This window comes from Dromiciops gliroides, chromosome 2 (assembly GCF_019393635.1).
Source record: "Dromiciops gliroides isolate mDroGli1 chromosome 2, mDroGli1.pri, whole genome shotgun sequence".
NCBI classification, from domain to species: Eukaryota; Metazoa; Chordata; class Mammalia; order Microbiotheria; family Microbiotheriidae; genus Dromiciops; species Dromiciops gliroides.
Window position 1 is genome coordinate 672,219,226 of NC_057862.1, and position 19,155 is coordinate 672,238,380.

The window sequence follows — 19,155 nt, forward strand, 5'->3', positions numbered from 1 at the left end:
TTCCTCAGGGTTTTCATATCCTCTCACTCACCTTCTTCCTTTCACTTTCTTAACATCAATTATTTGGGTCTTAAAGATACTCCACCATCCCATCATACCTTGAGGTTTGCCAATCTATTTCCATCCTATTGGTAATTTCTACCTTCCCTATCTCATCATCCTGGACACTGTACTTTTTTTAAAAATGACATTTCTTTCATTGATGTATAATTCCCTATTGCAATTTTGAATCAAGTCTCCAAGACTTTTCCTCTGTATTTTAACATCCACAAAACCCCATATTTAAAGATGAGTCCAAAAAAATTGAGCCCTTGACTGAGATATCTTCCACTAACTCATAATCACTTGTTTTTCCTCACCATCATGGCTCCCTCAGCATAACTTATCCTAGTCTACATTAGTAGTAGTTTTCCAGAATCTCTCTTAACATTTATCCTTTTACAGAATCTCTTCAAGGAATTTACATAATTCTTTTTGGTATTCTTAAAGCCGCTCCCAATATTTCATACACACTATTAGTAAACATAATCCCCCATACTTGTACATGAGAAAAGAAACTCCTGTCATTTGCCTACAGGGTCTTCCACAAACTTGAGATCACCTTTTGGGGAAATGGCACGTACTCGAACAATCTCCCTGAATGGCTGTCCAAATATAGTCTAAGCCAATAGTTAGGAAAGGATTAGGGAGTGGAGTAAAAAAAAAAAAGCAAGGAACAATGACATCCTCGATTTTCTTTCAAGTCTCAAGTCCACTCCAAACTTGACTGAGGGCAGCTGGGGTAATAAGATAGCATAGGAACTCAGGGTCCTCCACCCACATTTTGTTCCTTTTTTTTTATAGGTATGACAATTTATTCGGAGAACATTAGAGAGACAACTAAAAAATAATCAATGCAATAACTTCCCATTTGTAGAATATAAAATAAATCCATATGACGTCAATACTTTCTGTTATCAACAAAAGCCAGTAGGAAGGGATAGAGAAATTCCAATCAAAATAACTCCAGTATTTTAAGCAATAAACTATATGTGGGAGCTGGCACCATTCCAAATATGGTGACATCAATGTCATATTATTTTCAATAAATTTATAGTTTAAAATATATCTGTTTTTATCATTGGATATGACACACAATAGAATTGCATTAATTTTTTAAAGAAGGATAAATCAATATGGGAATTAAACAGTTCCATTTTTTCCCTCCTATAGATTAGTATTCCCTCTGATCTTCAACCACAAGTTTGATAAGCATGCCATTATCCAAGCTATTGATTACAATGTGAAGGGGCACATGTTTCCCTATTTGCTATTGTGTTATACCATCATTTATTCTGCTTCCCTACTCCTTGATTTTTTTTCCTTCTTTATTTCCTATCTCTCTTCTTCCCAACATTATTTAAACCTCCCTTCACTCCTCACTTAACCAGCAGGAAAAAACAAAACAAAACAAAACAAGAAGGGGTGGGTGTCAGAGCTGGGGAATTGCCTTATCATACTCTCCTCTCCCAACTTCAGGTTTTTAATGAATCCAACATCAAGAGCAAAATATATTCTACCATGTTGCTATCAGAGCCAGTGATATAAAATAGAGGTCCCTGTCAGCCAAAGATATGAAATCAAGATTTTGGTGATGCTTTATACTTTCATAGTATGCCATGATTACAATGATGGTGACTTACCTCCACCAGCTTATTGGCATGTTCACGGAAAACTTGAGCATATTCCTTGACTTCTTTCTCATTCCCACTCTTGGCAGCCTCAATCAGTACCAGCAAGGGGACATTGGTTTCCAGGAATGAGTCTGATATATGATCCATCACTGCTTTTCGAAGCTACAGGAAAAGAAAACAAAGTAATAAGTAATTGGCCACTTGTCAATTGATTATTTTCCCATTTGTTATTTCTGATATATTTACCAATTGTGGTTATGCTTTGGGACAACCTTCTAATCAACATGGCTACCATGCCCTTATTTCTCCAAGTATCTACTTAAGACAGTACAAGGGAATGTGCAGTGATGAATCTCAAAATTAAAAGGCCTCACCTTTAGGCATAAATAGATTAAATTAGTCTTCAACAGCCATTGAATGGCCCACAATACCATGGTACCTCCATAACTACAGTTTTATTGGTCTTCTTAGCACCTTACTGTATTTTCAGTAGCAATTCAAAGGTGGCATCATACAATGGCATGCCCATTGCTTCTAGAATAAGAGGATGTAGGTTCAAATCCCACCTCCAATGACATTTGGCAAGTCACTTAAATTCTCTGGGTCTCAGTTTCCTTGTCTATAAAAGGAAAATGTTGAACTAGATGGCCTCATCAGTCCTTTCCAGCACACTATTTGATTATATAGTATGTTATAAGAAAAGTGCTACTGACAGCAGCTCCATATTTCCTCTAAGACCAAATATGCATTCTTCTTTGGCATTTAAATCTCTTCAAAATCTGGCTGTGGCTATATTTTCCTGACTCCCCATTAATTATTGCCACCTTACACATAAACCCTTTGATCATTCTGAAAAACGTATCATATAAGACAATCAAATCAATTCTTGTTACACTGTGTTGGTAGAGCCAAGTACTTTAGGAAGTTCCACTGAATTGAGGTATGAAAGGAAGTGCTCATACATAGATCTTCATGCCTAGAAGTGATAACAGAGAAGGGCCGGAGGAAGAAAGTTGGTTGAGGAAAGATGGTGGACAGGAAAAAAAGAGTCTAGAGCAGAAAACAAAACTAGAAAACAAATTGTGTATCCATTGATTGGTGGAGGATTGTACCAATTGTGGTATATGAATCCAAAAAGACAATCATGGTGCCTTGAGGAATAATAGATAAAAGAAATTCTGGGAATCATGGGAAAGCTTGAAGGAACTGATTCAGAGAGAAGAGGAAACAAATGAGCAGTCTACTCAATGGCCCTAAAAGTATAAAGGAAAATGCTGTTAAAAGTTATGAGAATTCAAATCAAAGCACAGATGGTAAAACGTCTCTCCTCTCAGTGGAGTGGAAAACTAAAGGTATAGATTGAGGAATATATTGCCAGTCACTATCAATGGCTCTATTTATTTTACCTAACCACATCTCCTTGTTATAAAGGATGGATGTATGTTTACAATATTCTTGGAAAATGACAGTGATATAATAAGAATTTCATGATCAATTAAAATTCATATAAGAAATTAGAAAGCTTGTATCTGTAACATCCAACAATGCCCACCAATGTCTTGATTCTCCCTCTTCCCATGCATACACACATACAAAAATTTTATATATATATATATGTATATATATACACACACACATACATGTGTGTATGTATATATGTGTATAAACACACACGTATATATACAAACAGATATATGTATGTCTATACATGTATATGAGGATGTATGTAAAATACATATACATATTAATATATAAATATATATGTTTGTGTGTATACATGCACAGAGTTTTTTTTTTTAATATATTATTTACTCTCAGTAGAACACCAAATCCTTTGGGGAAAAGACTTCTTTGGTTTTTGTCCTTGTATGCTAAGTGTGTTACCCAGTGTAGCACATAGTAGGTGCTCATGGAATGTTTGATAAATTAAAGTGAAATACCCCTGGAGTCAGGAGACCTAGGATCCTAACCCTGTCTTGAATACTAAATAGATGGGTATACCTCGAGCAGTCATTTAGCCACTCTCATCCTATTTTCTAATCTACGAAATTAAGGATTTGTCTTTTCTATGCCTCAGGTTTTTTTTTCCTAAGGTTAATAGGGGACAAACAATTTTGAAATACTTTGAAAATCTGTATGCATCCATGGCAGAGGAAGACTTGGTTCAAAATCTCCCTATGACACACATTGATCTCATGGCTTTCCCTCTCAGTGGCCTATAGGTCCTTCTGTAAGCTTGTAAAGTCCTCAGCAAGTGGAGAAATGATGAGGAGATAAGGTTCCTCACTGGGACTCACTATGTCAATGCAATTCCACATCAGGGTTTTGTTTTGTTTTGTTTTGTTTTTCTAAATGGTCAAAGAATCTTAGAACTAGAGCTAGACCTAGAAGGGATGATAGAGGCCCTATTACCATCATGCCTTCCCTTTCCATCAGGTGGGATGGAGAGTGGAGTAGCATGAAGAAGATGATTTGGAGTCTGATGTTGTGGTTCCAATCTGGGCTGTACTGTTTGCCACTTGTGTGTCATTGGGAAAGTTATTTGTCCTCTCGTGACCTCAGTTTTCCCTTCTAGACAAGAAGTAGGATGGACTAAAGCAAAGTTTCTTAAACTGTGTGTCTCGACCCCATGTAAATGTACACGAGGGTTGTGAAAACTTTGGCAACAGTAAAAGGTTAAGAAGCTTTGTTATATACCTAATACCCGGGGTCTTGTAAAAATTTCTCAGGTAAAAAGGGGTTGAGAGTGGGAAAAGTTTAAGAAGCCCTGGACTCGGGTATCTCTTGGGTCCTTTCCAACTCTACTTCTAAGATCATCTGAGTATGGAATGTTCACAAAGGCAGGGGAATCCCGTGCAAATGCAAGGAGTGGGTAATTTTTCCCCAGTTTTCATGGTCACCATATTCTAAGCACTTTTAAGACCAGCATCCTCATAATCTCTTCCAATTTCTCTTATAAAAATTTGCCTTTTTATCCTTTATACAAATGGTGGTATGACTAATAAAAACTTAAGGTGTGAGTCCTCTTTAGACAATGTACATTGTTACAGAGATTAGGTCCCTAAGGGGAGGGGAAATCTATAACAGAAATATTTCAGCCCCTCTGAATGCTATATATTGCGATTACCCATTGCCATTTCAGAAAGGAAATGTAGCACCTTTCTTTGGAAGGGTGGAAGCCTATGGCTGTATAATATTGTATATGCTACCAGATCATTGATGGTAATATGGTTACCACAATATAGTAATATGGTCACAATATTAGTTTCCTCTGATGATTTTTCATTGTTAATAAGAAAGGCTCATTGGGAATTGGTTGGGGGAGTATATCTAGAAATGAAAATTATATATATATATATACATGCATGGATATATATATATATATATATATATATATATATATATATAAGTATACCTATATAGAGAGAGAATATTTAAATTTTAAAATTGTATTTAAAAAATATTAAGCCTTCAGCCAGAGAGGTAGCTGATCCTGAAGCAGTCACCAATACCTCCTACTCCTGACACAAGCCTTAGATAGAAATGAGGCTCAAACCCTTTTCCTAACAGGTAGTTAGACAACAGGTAAGTCTGACTTATATCTATAGTCTATAAATGGATCCTGCAAATAATTCCTTAGAATGAAAAAGTCTGCCCAACTCCCCAGGACCCCACCGTGGCCCACAATTCCTGTAATATTACAGTGAGAAAGAAGGTACCATCCTCAAGGGAAAATGAAACATAGATCCCAAAGGATCTTCATGAGGGATAATCAACGTGGACTGAGAAAGTGTGCACCAAGGGAGGAAAGAGGAGGAAGCCAAGCTGGGCATCTGTTTGCATATTTCCCCAGTAAATGTGCTGATTCAGTAGTGACAGCTTTGTTAGTGTGATCTATCTGCTTATGTCTCTGATTCCATCAGGCCGGGGGGAAATGTGAGCAAATTGCATTTTCCCCTCTCGTGCTAATTACAGCCATGCCGATGCACATCATTTAGCACAACTTCAATCTGATAGAGTTGGACAGAGTCCCCTCCCCTCTTCTCCCCTCTTCTCCCCTCTTCTTCCCTCTTCTTCCCTCCCCTCTCCCCCCTCCCCAGCCCAAGAGAATACTCCAGAATCCATTTCATAAACACTATAGCAAAGAACAGCAGAGAACATTCTCTAATACTTCATTGGAAAAGGGCTTCCATAAAGGATTGGGTTTGGAATTATGGGACAAAGGTTTGAATCTCAGCTTGTCTAATTTTTAACTAAGTGACTTTAGGCAAATTGCATGTCCTCCCTGGACAAGTCAGCTTCATCATCTGTAAAACCATAGCTAAGGACTAATTGGTCTCTCAAGTCCCTTGTTATTTAAATTCCCTTCTGGCTCTTAAGCCTTTGGTCCTATGAATTCAGCAAACATTAACTCACTCACTAACTAATTAATTCATTAATATTAAGTGACCTATCCAAGGTTACCTTAGCTAATTGGTGGCAGAGTCTGCTCTCCAGCATCCCACATATTTGATGACCTCCCTGTCTTTGTTCATGCTAAGAGTAAATTGTTTACCATCAGTAACCTGGACCTTGTCCCTGGGCACCTGGCTCTCAGAAGTGAGCTATTGCCTTCTCTTCTGATGTACAGGCTCCTGTGTCACTACACAATATTCCTTCTCCATTCAGACCATTGCTTGGCACATAGTAGAACTTAAAATGTGCTTGTTGGCTCACCAACTGGCCTCCACCTCCTCTCCTGTATTCTGTCCTTGGGTTCCTCATCCCTAATAAGTAAGCTTTTGCCTTTCCCTGATTAAAACTAGGATTCCATGACACATCACAGCCTGCCCTAGACCATGCAATCATCACCAAGACACCATTTCCCTTTTCAAGGTTTCATTTATCTAGCCCCACTCCCACCCCTATTGAAATGGAAGCTCTTTAAAAGAAAGGATTAATTGGCATGATTTTATTTGACTTTATGTCTACATCTTAACTGTGCCTGGCAAACAGCAGGCACTTAATAAATGCTTGATGAGTGACTGACTAGTTAGCAAGGAAAGCTAGTTAAAATCTGAACATGGAAATCCAACTTCTCATCGTGAGTTTCTCCTGGGCCTGCCTGACCTTCCTTTCTTCTCTGTTCTTGAGTCTGCATTTCTTATTATTGCCTAGAGCAAATTTGATGCTCACTGACCAAATTAAAAAAAAAAAATTCTTGTTATATCTCTGACCAGAAGGCAAGAGGGTTATATTCATTCATTTACTGCCTCAACAAAAATGCATTATGCGTGTAATAAAGTGCTGGAAGAAACCTAGACCTTGGCCTCAGGGAACTCCTAATCCAGGAAAAGGCTAAGACATACACAGATACTATGACCCTCTAAAAGGAAGAAGGAATGAATCTTTGATTTCATTGGTATCGGGAACTCCTATATAAGAAACATCCCAACCATTTCTGTAACTGACAATCTTAGTTATTTGCCTAGAACATGGAGAGCTAACATCGCTGCCCATGGTCACACATTTAGTATTCGTTAGTGGCAAGACCTGAACTCAGAAATTCCCAACTTTAGAGTTGGCTTTTTATGCTTTATGTCATAATCTTTTCCAGGAAATATAATACAAGTATTGATGGAAGTTCATCAGCACAAAATAAATGCTAGGAATTCATATGAAGGACAGAACATAGCACAGATAATTCTTTGCACGTGGTTTCAAAAAGAGTGATTTCAAATCTTACAGTTGTTGCTTAGTAGCCAAGAGAATATAACGAGTCATTTATCCTCCAAAAATATTTATTTTGGTACAGCTAGGTGGTACAGTGGGTATTGTGTCTGGCCTGAAGTGAGGAAGACCGGAGTTTAAGTCTGGTCTCAGATGCTTACTAGCTGTGTGACCCTAGGCAAGTCACTTAACTTTGCCTCAGTTTCCTCATCTGTAAAATGAACTGGAGAAGGGAATGGCATCTCACTTCAGTATCTTTGCCAAGATAATTCTAAATGGGGTCATGAAGAGCCAGGTGAGACTGGAAAAATGACTGTACAACATATATCTGTTTATCTCCAAAATGGGGGAAATAATTCTTTTATTACCTTTCTTGTGGGGCCATTATAAAGAAAATGATTTGTAAAATCTTAGTTCCTATAGAAATGGGAGCAAGTGTGATTACTGAGGACAGCATGGGGACTGGAATATAAATCCCAGACCATTTCATTAGTGTTTTGGGGGTGCTTTTTTGGTTTTGTTTTGTTTATTTGTGGGTCAATGAGGGTTAAGTGACTTGCCCAGGGTTACACAGGTAGTAAGTGTCAAGTATCTGAGGTCAGACTTGAACTCAGGTCCTCCTGCATCCAGGGCTGGTACTTTATCCACTGTGCCACCTAGCTGCCCCCTCATTATTGTTCTTAATGAACAGGTAGGATATATACAGAATTAGAAGTTTAGTAAGGGTGTTGGGGGGCACAACAGAAAGAATATTTATCTTAGAGTTAGGAAAACCTGGGTTCAAGTCTCACCTCTGACACTTGTTAACTGAAAGGCTTTGGGGGTAGTCACTAAAATTCTCTGAACCACATCTTCCCCATCTGTGATAAAAGGAGTAAAAAATCCAATGGTATCTGCCACAGAGGGTCCTTGTGAGTGATACTCAAATGAGATGATCCATGTAAAGCACTCTTAAAACCTTAGAGTCCTAAAAATGACAGTTACTTTCACCATTATTGTGATTAAAATAATAATTTTGTTGTTGTTCAGTTGTTTCAGTCATGTCCACTCTTCGTGACACCATTTGGGGTTTTCTTGGCAAAGATATTGTAGCAGTTTGCCATTTTCTTCTCCAGATCATTTTACAGATGAGGAAACTGAGGTAAATAGGGTAAAGTGACTTGCCCTCAGTCACACATCTAATAAGTGACTGAGGCTAGACTTGAACTCAGGAAGATGAATCTTCCTTACTCCAGGCCAGTGCTCTATCCATTGTATGACCTAGCTGCCCCTAAAATAATAACAGCTGATATTATATAGAACTTTGAGTTTTGCAAATATATATATATATATACATATATATATATTCTCTTATACACACATACACATAAATGCATATATGTTACATTTTGATATAACAACCCAGTGAGTTGGTAGATATAGTTCATTATCCCCTTTTGAGAGATAAGGATGCTGACAGAGATTTTATTAATTTCCCACAGTCTCACAGCTAACAAGTGTCAAAGGTAGTGTTTAAGTCTATATTTTCCTGAGTTTAATACCAGTACTCTATCTACAACACCATGTTGTTTCCTTGATAATAATTACACCTCTAGAATTTTCCTCAAAGAATTTTTGTGTGGCTCAAATGAGATAGTCAAAAACCATGGTTTCATAGTTTGAAGCACTGTATAAATGTCAAATATCATCATCATTATAATTGTTAGTAGAGGCATAGGGAATGGCATGAACAAAAAAAGGAAAATATGTGGGATGCTTTGGTGCTGATTCTCCCACCTTGGATAACCTTGGATAGATCACAATAGGTAACAAATAAATGTGTTACTTAAATAATTAGATTAAAATAAAATTGCTCAATTAATTAATCAATTGATCAGTGTGACATTATTTTTGCAGAATTCAGAGGACGTGGGGCAGCTACGTGGCACAGTGGATAAAGCACCAGCCCTGGATTCAGGAGGACCTGAGTTCAAGTTCAGCTTCAGACACTTAACACTTACTAGCTAGGTGACCCTGAGCAAGTCACTTAACCCTCATTGCCCTGCAAAACAAAAAACAAACAAAAAAAAAACCCCAGAATTCAGAGGACCAGAGATTTTAGAGATGCAAGAGAGCATAGAAATAACCCAATTTATAAAGAGAAGGAAGGTGACACCCAAAGAGGTCATTGACTAAGGTAAGATAATGAGTGGCACAGAGGTTCTTTAACCCTAAGTCTTGGCTTCTTCTCACCTTATTCCTGAATGTATGTCCACATGCAGTCTTGAGCACTGTGATAACTCCCCTAGAGGGACATCCATATCCATGTCCAAGAAGGGGTCCCCATGACATCCTCAAAATGCCTAAAGTTTAATCCCCTTCTCTGTTATATAAGAAGATGATTGGGGGACAGCATCACCAACAGGGATGGCCCAGACTTCACCGATATGGGATATGGAGAACCAATCAATATTAATCCCCACAAGAGTGTTGGCAAGAGGGTGTTCAAAAATATAACTGAAGTAGGCAGTAGCCCCTGTCTCTGATATATAGCTATTCTCTGTACACCAGGGCTGCCGACATTTCTTAGCCTAGTGCCTTAAGCTCTGGATATAACTGTTATTAAATATGAAAAGAAAAAAACTAAAAACAACAAAGACCACAACAGTAAAGACACCAGGCTGAGAGTCATCTAGCCAAGGGGGCCCCATCAGAATCAAGCCTCATTAAGTCAGTCCCTCTTGAGCTAGACAGTAAGTCAATTGCAATAATCAGTCAATGTAGTAATCCACCCAAGGAAGCTTTAAGGAGCTTAGGTACTACCAGCACACAGTCAGGCCAAGAATGACCACATTGTTTTAGATCGAGAAGAGCAGGAAATGAACTTTTGGACACTCTCTGAGAGCATTAGGCAATGGCCAATGGGTGGTGAAAAGAAGGAAAAAAAACAAAACAAAATCCAAAATTCCCTGCTCATTTCATTATCCAGACAGCACTGGCCATTTTCTGCAAAACAGAAAATCATTTTAATTAGAAGCCTAGCATCCTTCCTCAGCTAAACCAATTACCTCTTCAAAAGACAGACTGCAGTATCCCCAGACCCCCTTCCCTTCAACTCTGTTTTGGTCAACTTAGAACAGAATCTTCATTGTCAGGATTTTGTGAGTATGGTTTTGGTGCAGTAGAAAGCACTGGGGCATGTAGAGTCAGAAAGGCAGAGATACTGCCCCTGCCTTCTGAGGGTTTGGGATCTAAAAGATCTACCCATGAATAAGTTGATTAAAGTATGAAAGGATATATAAGCAGTGAAACAGTAAGCACTGAATTCATAAAGAAATGAGAATGATCATTTTTCCACCAGTTTTTTATTATCCACACCTACAGGATTCAGGAAATTTTAAGACACTAAAATGAACATGATAATCATGCCTTACATGTTTGTCCAAAAGTCTCAATGTAGGGGCAGCTAAGTGGCTAGGTGGATAAAGCACCAACCCTGGTTTCAGGAAGAACTGAATTCAAATTTGACCTCAGACACTTGACACTTAATAGTTCTGTGAACCTGAGCAAGTCACTTAATCCTCATTGCCATGAAAAAAAAGGTCTCAATGTACACAAGAGTTCCGCTCTTCTAATGCTGCCTGACTTTCCCAGAATCCATCCTCTTGGAAAAAAATTTTGTTCTTAGGTATTATGAATAACATTCTTACTTGGTTCAGTTGTAGTTTATAGCAGATTAGATTTAGAGTTATACGTGGTCTTAGAGCTCATTGCCATACTGGGAGATTTCCACATTGATGAAATAAATAATAGATCCACAGTGCTGCTCCCCCACAAACATTCACACATAACTAAACACACCATAATTCCCTATTTTCTAGCCATTAATGGCCTTTCTATTTCTAAGCCTATGGTCCTATCATCTTCTGAAACATGAAAAGACCAATCCTTTATAAAACCAATGAAGTAATACAAACCAAGATAATTCTCTTTAATAAGCATTTATTAAGTACTTAAAATATTTTATATTTTCATTAAATCAATTCCATGAACCAGTCATTGTGTTAGGCAGTAAGATACAAAGATCATTCAAAATAACACTGCCCCTGCCAGGAGGTTACACTCTAGTCTGGAGAAACAACAATGAGCCCAGAGAAGAGCTTAAACCATATAAACAAAGCAAAGACTTAAGTAACTGTGGAAAGATTGATAAGCACTCACAAATAACTGGAGAATTAGGAAAGGCTGAAATAAGATATGACCCTCTGTGTGAGCCTTGAAAATAACTAAGGGGTCCAAGAAGTGAAAGAGGGACCTCAAACATACCCTCTTCACTAATTGACGTGTTCTCTGGTTTGTCTCACTAGTGAACAAGAAATGCAACTGATGTAAAAAGTGATGAAACAAAGATAAAAAATTATTTTCTTAATTAATATCACAATTATCTTCTCAATTTATTCCCCACAGGGGGATTTACAGTAATATTAAGTTTAAAAATTCATTTTTTCTTTTTATTGTATCTCCAAAAGACTCTGAATTTTCTTAGATATGTTTTTGAGAACTCTCGTTGTTTGATTTGGTTACTGGCAAAGTTATTTAAAGTTGTGTTAAGATCAATTTTGTTGGAAACTTTTCAGCTGAGGAGACCTTCTAGCTGATCATCAATATCAGAAACACTTTAGGTTTTTTTTTTTTTTTTTTTTTTTTTTTACAACCACACCTGAGACCATGCCCAGGATCCAGAGCCAGAATCCAGAGCTCTACCCAGAAGATAACCCAAGAACCATCTGAGAAAATATGTCTAAAGACTTGAATGGACATTTTCCTGTTTTCCTTTTCCCATTGCATACACTATTTGTAATGTCCACCTACTAAAGAGGACTGTCCCCTTTAGTTTTTGTCAACGGCTCACTCAATTTCTTTACTCTCTTTTTATTCCCTTCACATTGTTAATTATAAGTATATGTAATGTTATAGCTTCATTTGAGGAAACTCTGTTTCTAAATGAAGCACAGGGGGGAGTGTGAGAATATTATTAGGGACCTCCTGCTGAGTGAGCATGAGACCACTATCAACCAATCAGCTTGAAGCAGTGTGTGAGGCAGTTGGTTTTGTCAGTTAGTTTAGAGTTGGTGGTTGGAACCTAGTGAGAGGTGGCACTCTGCTCTTCACTCTAAGGTAGTTAGAGTTTTCCTATTCTTTCAGAGATACTTGTTCTCTCTTTGTTAACCTCTAATATATATATATATATATATATATATTTAATAAGGCAATTGGGGTTAAGTGACTTGCCCAGGGTCACACAGCTAGTAAGTGTTAAGTGTCTGAGGTCGGTTTTGAACTCAGGTACTCCTGACCCCAGGGCCGGTACTCTATCCACTGCATCACCTAGCTGCCCCAACCTCTAATATATTTTAATAAATGTTTAATACCTAAACTGTTAAACTCTTGTCTTAGCTAGCTTTCCCCACACATGGGACAGGTAAAGTAACCACACACATTTAGTTTTACCCATCACAAAAGGAAACCTAGGTATCGCCTCCTTTGACCACCCCATTTTTTAGATGAATAAACTAAGGCCCAGGGAGATAAAGAGACCAGAATGAAAGCCCAGGTCTCCTCCTTCTTTGTCCTAGTGGAAAACTAAATCAATATAGTTCACAACGCAGAGACAATCCCAATCAGTGGCTTGGCAGACAGTAAGATCCCTTAGGCCAGGAACTGTCTCTGTTTTGTCTATATCTCCAGTCCCTGGCATATAGCAAGTGTTTAATGAATGTGTGGTGAACTGAACTGATTTCAGTCAATCAAGAAGTATTTATTAAGTGCCTACTCTCTGCCATGTACTGTACCAGGCATTATTGGGAATACCAATGCAAAGAAAGAAAGAAAGGATCTCTACTGTGTAGACACTCACATTCTAGGAAGAGCTTGTTCCGATAAATATGAATTTCATTACCAAGAAGAACTGAGGTGACAAGTCTCCTTCTGTAGTGTTTTCATTGTCTACCCAACAACCAGCTTTCTAAAGTCAGTACAAGTTAGTAATTATAATCTGGAATCACAAACTGATCAAAGTCTCCCCAGAGATACTTCAATATGACCCTACATAAAATCCCAATAAGCTTTAGAATTGTCCTTTTGTTCTCCATGCTACTGTTGTATTGCAGAATAGGGCACCTCTGAGATCACCTCAACTCTAAAATGGATGATTCTGCCAGTTCCCTGTAGTATCATGCTATATACACTGTCATGTTTTATTAAAGTCACAGGAACATAAAAAATTCATTGATTAAACACTAAGTGCAGATTCCCCTCAGATATGTGGCCTGCCTTGAGCCCACCTGGATCATCTGGGTACCCACTATCTGTAGGGAACAGCAAAAGGAGATGAGTGGTAATATAGCAGGCTGAGTGTACAAATGGCTTTACAAATAATTCATCTGACCCTAAGGCAATGCTATGAGCTAATGATTATTAATATCTCTGGCTGATGAAACTGAGGCTTAGTCTGTGATCTGCTCAGGGTTTTTTCCATTCAACAGTCATTTACTTAAGGGCCTATTATATGTCAGGTGCTGTGCTTGGTGGTGGGAACCCAAAGACAAAAAACAAAACTGTCCTTTCCTTCAAAGTGCTCATATTCTACTGGGGTGGGAAAATATGGATAAAGAAAAGTATACACAAAATAAACTAAAGGGTCACAGAAATGGTCAAGGATCCAAAGCTATCTATAATCATATGAAAGAATGCTCTAGATAACTATTGATCAAGGCAATGTAAATTAAAACAACTCAGAGGTATCACCTCATACCTATCAAAGTGACAAATATAACAAAAATGGAAAATATTGGATGTTGGAGGGGATGTGGTAAAGCTGGGATGCTAATCCACTATTGGTGGAGTTGCAAAAAGGTCCAACTATTCTGGAAAGCAATTTGGAATTATGCCCAAAAGGTTATAGAACTGTGCATATCCTTTGACCCAGTAATACCACTGCTAGGTTTATATCCCAAAGACATGACCCAAAAGAGAAAAAGACCTATTTGTACAAAAATATTTGCAGCAGCTCTTTTTGTGGTGGCTAAGAAATGGAAAACAAAGGAATGCCTATAAATTGGGGAACTGCTAAACAAGCTGTGGTATATGATAGTGATGGAATATAATTGTGCTATTAGAAATGACAAGCAGGATGACTTCAGAAAGGCCTGAAAAGACATGTATGAACTGATGTATAGTAAGGTGAGCAGAACCAAAAGAACATTGTGCACAGAAACAGCAATATTGCATGAATAACTGTGAATGATTTAACTATACTCAACAATATAATGATCCAAGACAATCCCAAAGGACTATTGATGAAATCCACAATCTACCTCCAAAGAAAGAACTGAAAATGATGGAATACACTGAATCAGGCTATTTTTCACTTTCTTTCATTTTTTTTCTTTTAATCAAGTTTCCTTGTACAAAATTACTAATATGGCAATGTTTTACATAATCATACATATATAGCCCATATCTGATTGCTTACTGTCTCAGGGAGGGGGAAGAGGGAGGGAAGGAGGAATAAAAATTGGAACTCAAGAATATAAATAAAAATGTTTATTACTTTAAAAAAATGGCCAAGTAGCTATATGATGCAGTGGTTAGAGCACTGGGTCTGGAGTCTGCAAGTTTTGAGTTCAAATGTAGTCTCAATACTCTTAGCTGTGTGATCCTGGACAACTAACTGAAATATGTCTGCTTTAATTTACCTCAGCTGTAAAATAGAGTTAATAATAGCACCTCCCACCTTAGGTTATTTGGAGGACCAAATTGGATAACATTTGCAAAGTTCTTAGCCTAGTGCGGGACACATAGTTGGTTTTTAATAAATATTTGTTTCCTTCCTTCAAAACAAGCTCCCTCCTGATGTCAAATAGTCCTTGGATGCCAAAGCTACCTTTACCGATTCCAGCCGACAATAAGTGCAACCTCAATGCTCTGGAATTTGTATGTTTCCACCCATTTGGATCTCAAGGCTGGAGGGCTCTTCCATTGGAGATGATGAGTGATACCATAATTGGCGACTCAACTATGACTCAACAGACCTTTATAATGACAATGACTACATGGTTGGCTCAATCTAATTTTCTATCCATGATCGGAGATAGCTATTTTTTCACCATACTTTCTGAGTTTCCTTTGAGGAAGTGAGGGTGATGGTTTTCTTCTCCATCATTTCAACCATGCCCATATGCCAGCAAGAGCAGTCAGACTCGATGCAGTGGTCTTGGTCCTGGCCAATTGCATGTCTTTTCCACTTTGTGCTTGCTTTCTGGAGTAGATACTCAAACTTGGCTTGTAACTGAAGCACTTAGTAAAGGCTTGTTGACTGGCTGACACAGTCACACCCTCTCCTCCAGAGCCATCTGGGTCCTGTGGCAAGATATGTTATCAGGATGACTGGATGCCCCAGATGTTTAAGGCAATTGGATTAAATTGAACTCAGGTCCTCCAACCTTCAAGGCCAGTGCTTTATCTACTGTACCACCATGCTGACCCAAAGGATATCATAAAGAAAAGTAAAGCCCCTATAACTAGGGGCCAGATTCTCTCAACCCAGTATCAAGTTGTCTAACCTGCCTAGGTTCAGAACAAATGAATAACTTAGTAAAAAGAGGGTAGTATACCCCAACTCACTGGGCTTGGCAGAAGTGTTTCTGCTTTTTGACAGTGAGGATGAACGATGGCTTCTCAAAGCCATTTGTAACACAGAAAATATAGGGGCTATGGCTCGTGGCTTATCTTTTATATCACATCTACCATAACTACCATATCATAGAAGGCAGCTTTCAAAGGGAGACCTGCAGGTCACACACCATTACAATCTATCATATTTGGTTTTGAAATATGGGCCTCAGAGATATAATGGAAAGAAGGAACAAGCAGAGGAAGGAGTGGGAGTTTCCAGAAGCTAAAAAGCCATGATTATCAGCAAGTTTACAAATGGAACTAGATAGAAGGTATGGAGTCTAGAGTTTTAAATTGGCCTGGCTGGAAATAATACTACCTGACAATAGAGAATGGCATAATGGATACAGGTCTGGACATTAAGTCATAGAAAGGTTGGTTCAGATCTCATCTCTGATCCTTATTGGTTGTATGACTTTGGAGAGTCATTTAAATTTCCTGAGTTTCAATATCCTTGCCTATAATTGCAGAAGATAATAACTTTACTGAAATCTGAAAGGGTTATAACAAAGCCTCAATGAGATAATGCATGTAAAGTGCATCGGAAACATAAAAGTATGGAGGTATTATTGGTATTCTATTACTCTCATCATTATTATAATTAATTTTCATTATTTTTGTTATTAATTTATTGTTTTATTATTATATAATTATTTTCCTTTTCATTTTAGTTCAATGGGGTTTGGATAAAAATAGTTCTCAAACCAATTACAATGTCTCACATATAATTATTTTTCAACATATAGTCAATCCTCAAATTTAAAGGGGGTAATGTTCCTAGAAAATGGTACAAAACTAAAAAACACATATGCTGATATATTGAACCTATGGGAAATAGGTGGTTAGGCTCCTGCAACAGCCAAAAACTAATCTTTTTCTAGTAATTTTTGAAAATACATTTTTCTGCATACAATTCTTCATGATACCATTAATTCTGATAATATGTACTTTTCCTAACACAGTAACCCTATGATAACCTACCAAAATGTAGTACACACACACACAAAAAAATTGGTAACATGGAAAAACTTTTTTTCTTCCTAATGAGTCCTTAGAATTCTGTGACCTTTTGTGCTTACATTTCAATAAAGCAAAACACTGAGGTGAGACAATCCTATATGGCTGTAAGCCTCTCTACTCTGAACTCTGGAAAGCAAGGAAGAGGTTACTGGAACTTGATGCTGTTAAAAGATGCTGAGACTGGTGAGGTCCCTACATCAGTTCTGATATTCCCAATGCATGGGGAGCTCATTAATAGGGTGAACAATTTTAGAGAAACACCTAGTAGTTTACCAGCCACTTCAAAAACTTATAGGCATCAAATCTCTCTCTCTCTCTATCTTTTTTTCCCTCTACTGCACATATCCCTGAAATGTGCATGGCTGCTAACACAAAAGTGAAAGTGAGGTTATTAATAAAATTACTCAAATGCTTGAAATCATGCAAGTTAAATGTGTGAATGTTGAAGATCAATTGTATAATGTTCTATGACTATTGCACAGATGGAAAAAATAACTGCTTGTTATAGCTGGATAAAAGTGGTGGGATATAAACTCATCTTCTAGAGGTTCCATAAAAATACCTTTTGAAAAATTACAGAAGCAGATAGGATGATAAGGAAAAAACATACTTCATTTTATTCTCACATGGTTTTCTTCCCTCCTTCAATTTAATTCAATAAAGTTTTATTAAGTCAGACAGAACCAAGATGGCAGAGCAAAGACATTAAATGCACAGAGCTCGTGATACAATTACACCAAAAAGAGCACTAAAAGAACTCCTGGGGGACAGCTAGGTGGCATAGTAGATATAGCCCCAGACCTGGAGTTAGGAAGACCTGAGTTCAAATCCAGTCTCAGACACTTGAGACTTAGAAAATGTGTGACCTTGGTCAAGTCACTTAACCCTCATTGCCCTGCAAAAAAAAAATAAAAAAGAAAGAAAAAGAAAACAGACCAGGTCAAAAAAAAAAAAAAAAGAACCCCTGGAGCAGAAAAACCCATAAAAATATGGGCTGAGATTATTTTCCAGCCATAGACAGATTGAAAGGGGCCATGCTGAGCTACCAGTAAAGTCCAAACCCACTATCATGCCTACAGAGACCATAGGCACACCAGAGGAATTTAATCCCAGACTCTCTGAATTAGCTGCAGCACCAGTGTCTTCTGGAACTGAGCTTGTGGTTGGGTGAGAGGGCTGAACGGCTGGTTGGGGGGGGAAGTGCAGGGGTGTCAGTGGGACCTAGAGAGGAATTCGGCTGTCCCACCCCAGTAGGAAACCAGGAAGAAATCCTGAGCAGCAGAAGGCCCAGGTGAGGGAGGGGCACAGGCTCCTTGAAGCTAAGAACCACACCACAGAAAGCTTTGCTGGTTGGTTGTTTAGTAAGTAGGCTTGAGGTTATCTTTGGACCAGAGAACAGGCCAGGAGAGAGAAAAACCTGCCCCCTCTCAAACCAAAACATCTGGGACCCTCTGAAGCTGGAAACAGTAGTGTAGCCTAGAAGCAGGGTCCCCCAGTGGGGAGTTAAAAGTCAAGTAAAAGACAGGAAGATGAGCAAGCAAAGAAAGTTGAGAACTATAGAGTTTCATCAGCAACAAGGAAGATCAAGGTGCACCCTCAGAAGAGGATAACAACCTCAGGGTCCCTACATCCGATGCTTCCAAGAAAAATATGAACTGGTTTGAGGCCATGGAAGCTCTCAAAAGGGACTTTGAAGAGAAAGTAGGAGAGATAGAAGGAAGATGTAGAGAGATGGAGGAAAGAATGGAAAGAGAAATGAGAGCGATGCAGCAGAGTCATGAGAAAAAAGTCAACAGTTTGAAAAGCCAAATGAGAAAAGAAACGGAAAAACTCTCTCACAAAAATAATTGCCTAAGAATTAGGATTGAAAAAATGGAAGCTAGTGACTTTATGAGAAATCAAGACACAGTAAAGCAAATCCAGTTGGATGAAAAAATAGAGAGCAATGTGAATTATCTCCTTGGGAAAACAGCTGACCTGGAAAATAAATCCAGGAGAGATAATTTGAAAATCATTGGATTACCTGAAAACCAGGACC

At 38.1% G+C, this 19,155-nt stretch overlaps 1 protein-coding gene across 4 annotated transcripts in view; it reads right to left on the reverse strand.

The window, feature by feature from the left end:
- The window catches only part of CTNNA2 (catenin alpha 2), a 1,529,678-nt gene that overhangs the window by 321,314 nt on the left and 1,189,209 nt on the right, over window positions 1–19,155 (reverse strand). For all 4 annotated transcript variants that reach the window (XM_043982315.1, XM_043982316.1, XM_043982318.1 and 1 more), the window contains one exon: window positions 1,683–1,835. In XM_043982315.1, the coding sequence (XP_043838250.1) occupies window positions 1,683–1,835 (153 nt within the window). The remainder of the gene's footprint in view (window positions 1–1,682; window positions 1,836–19,155) is intronic.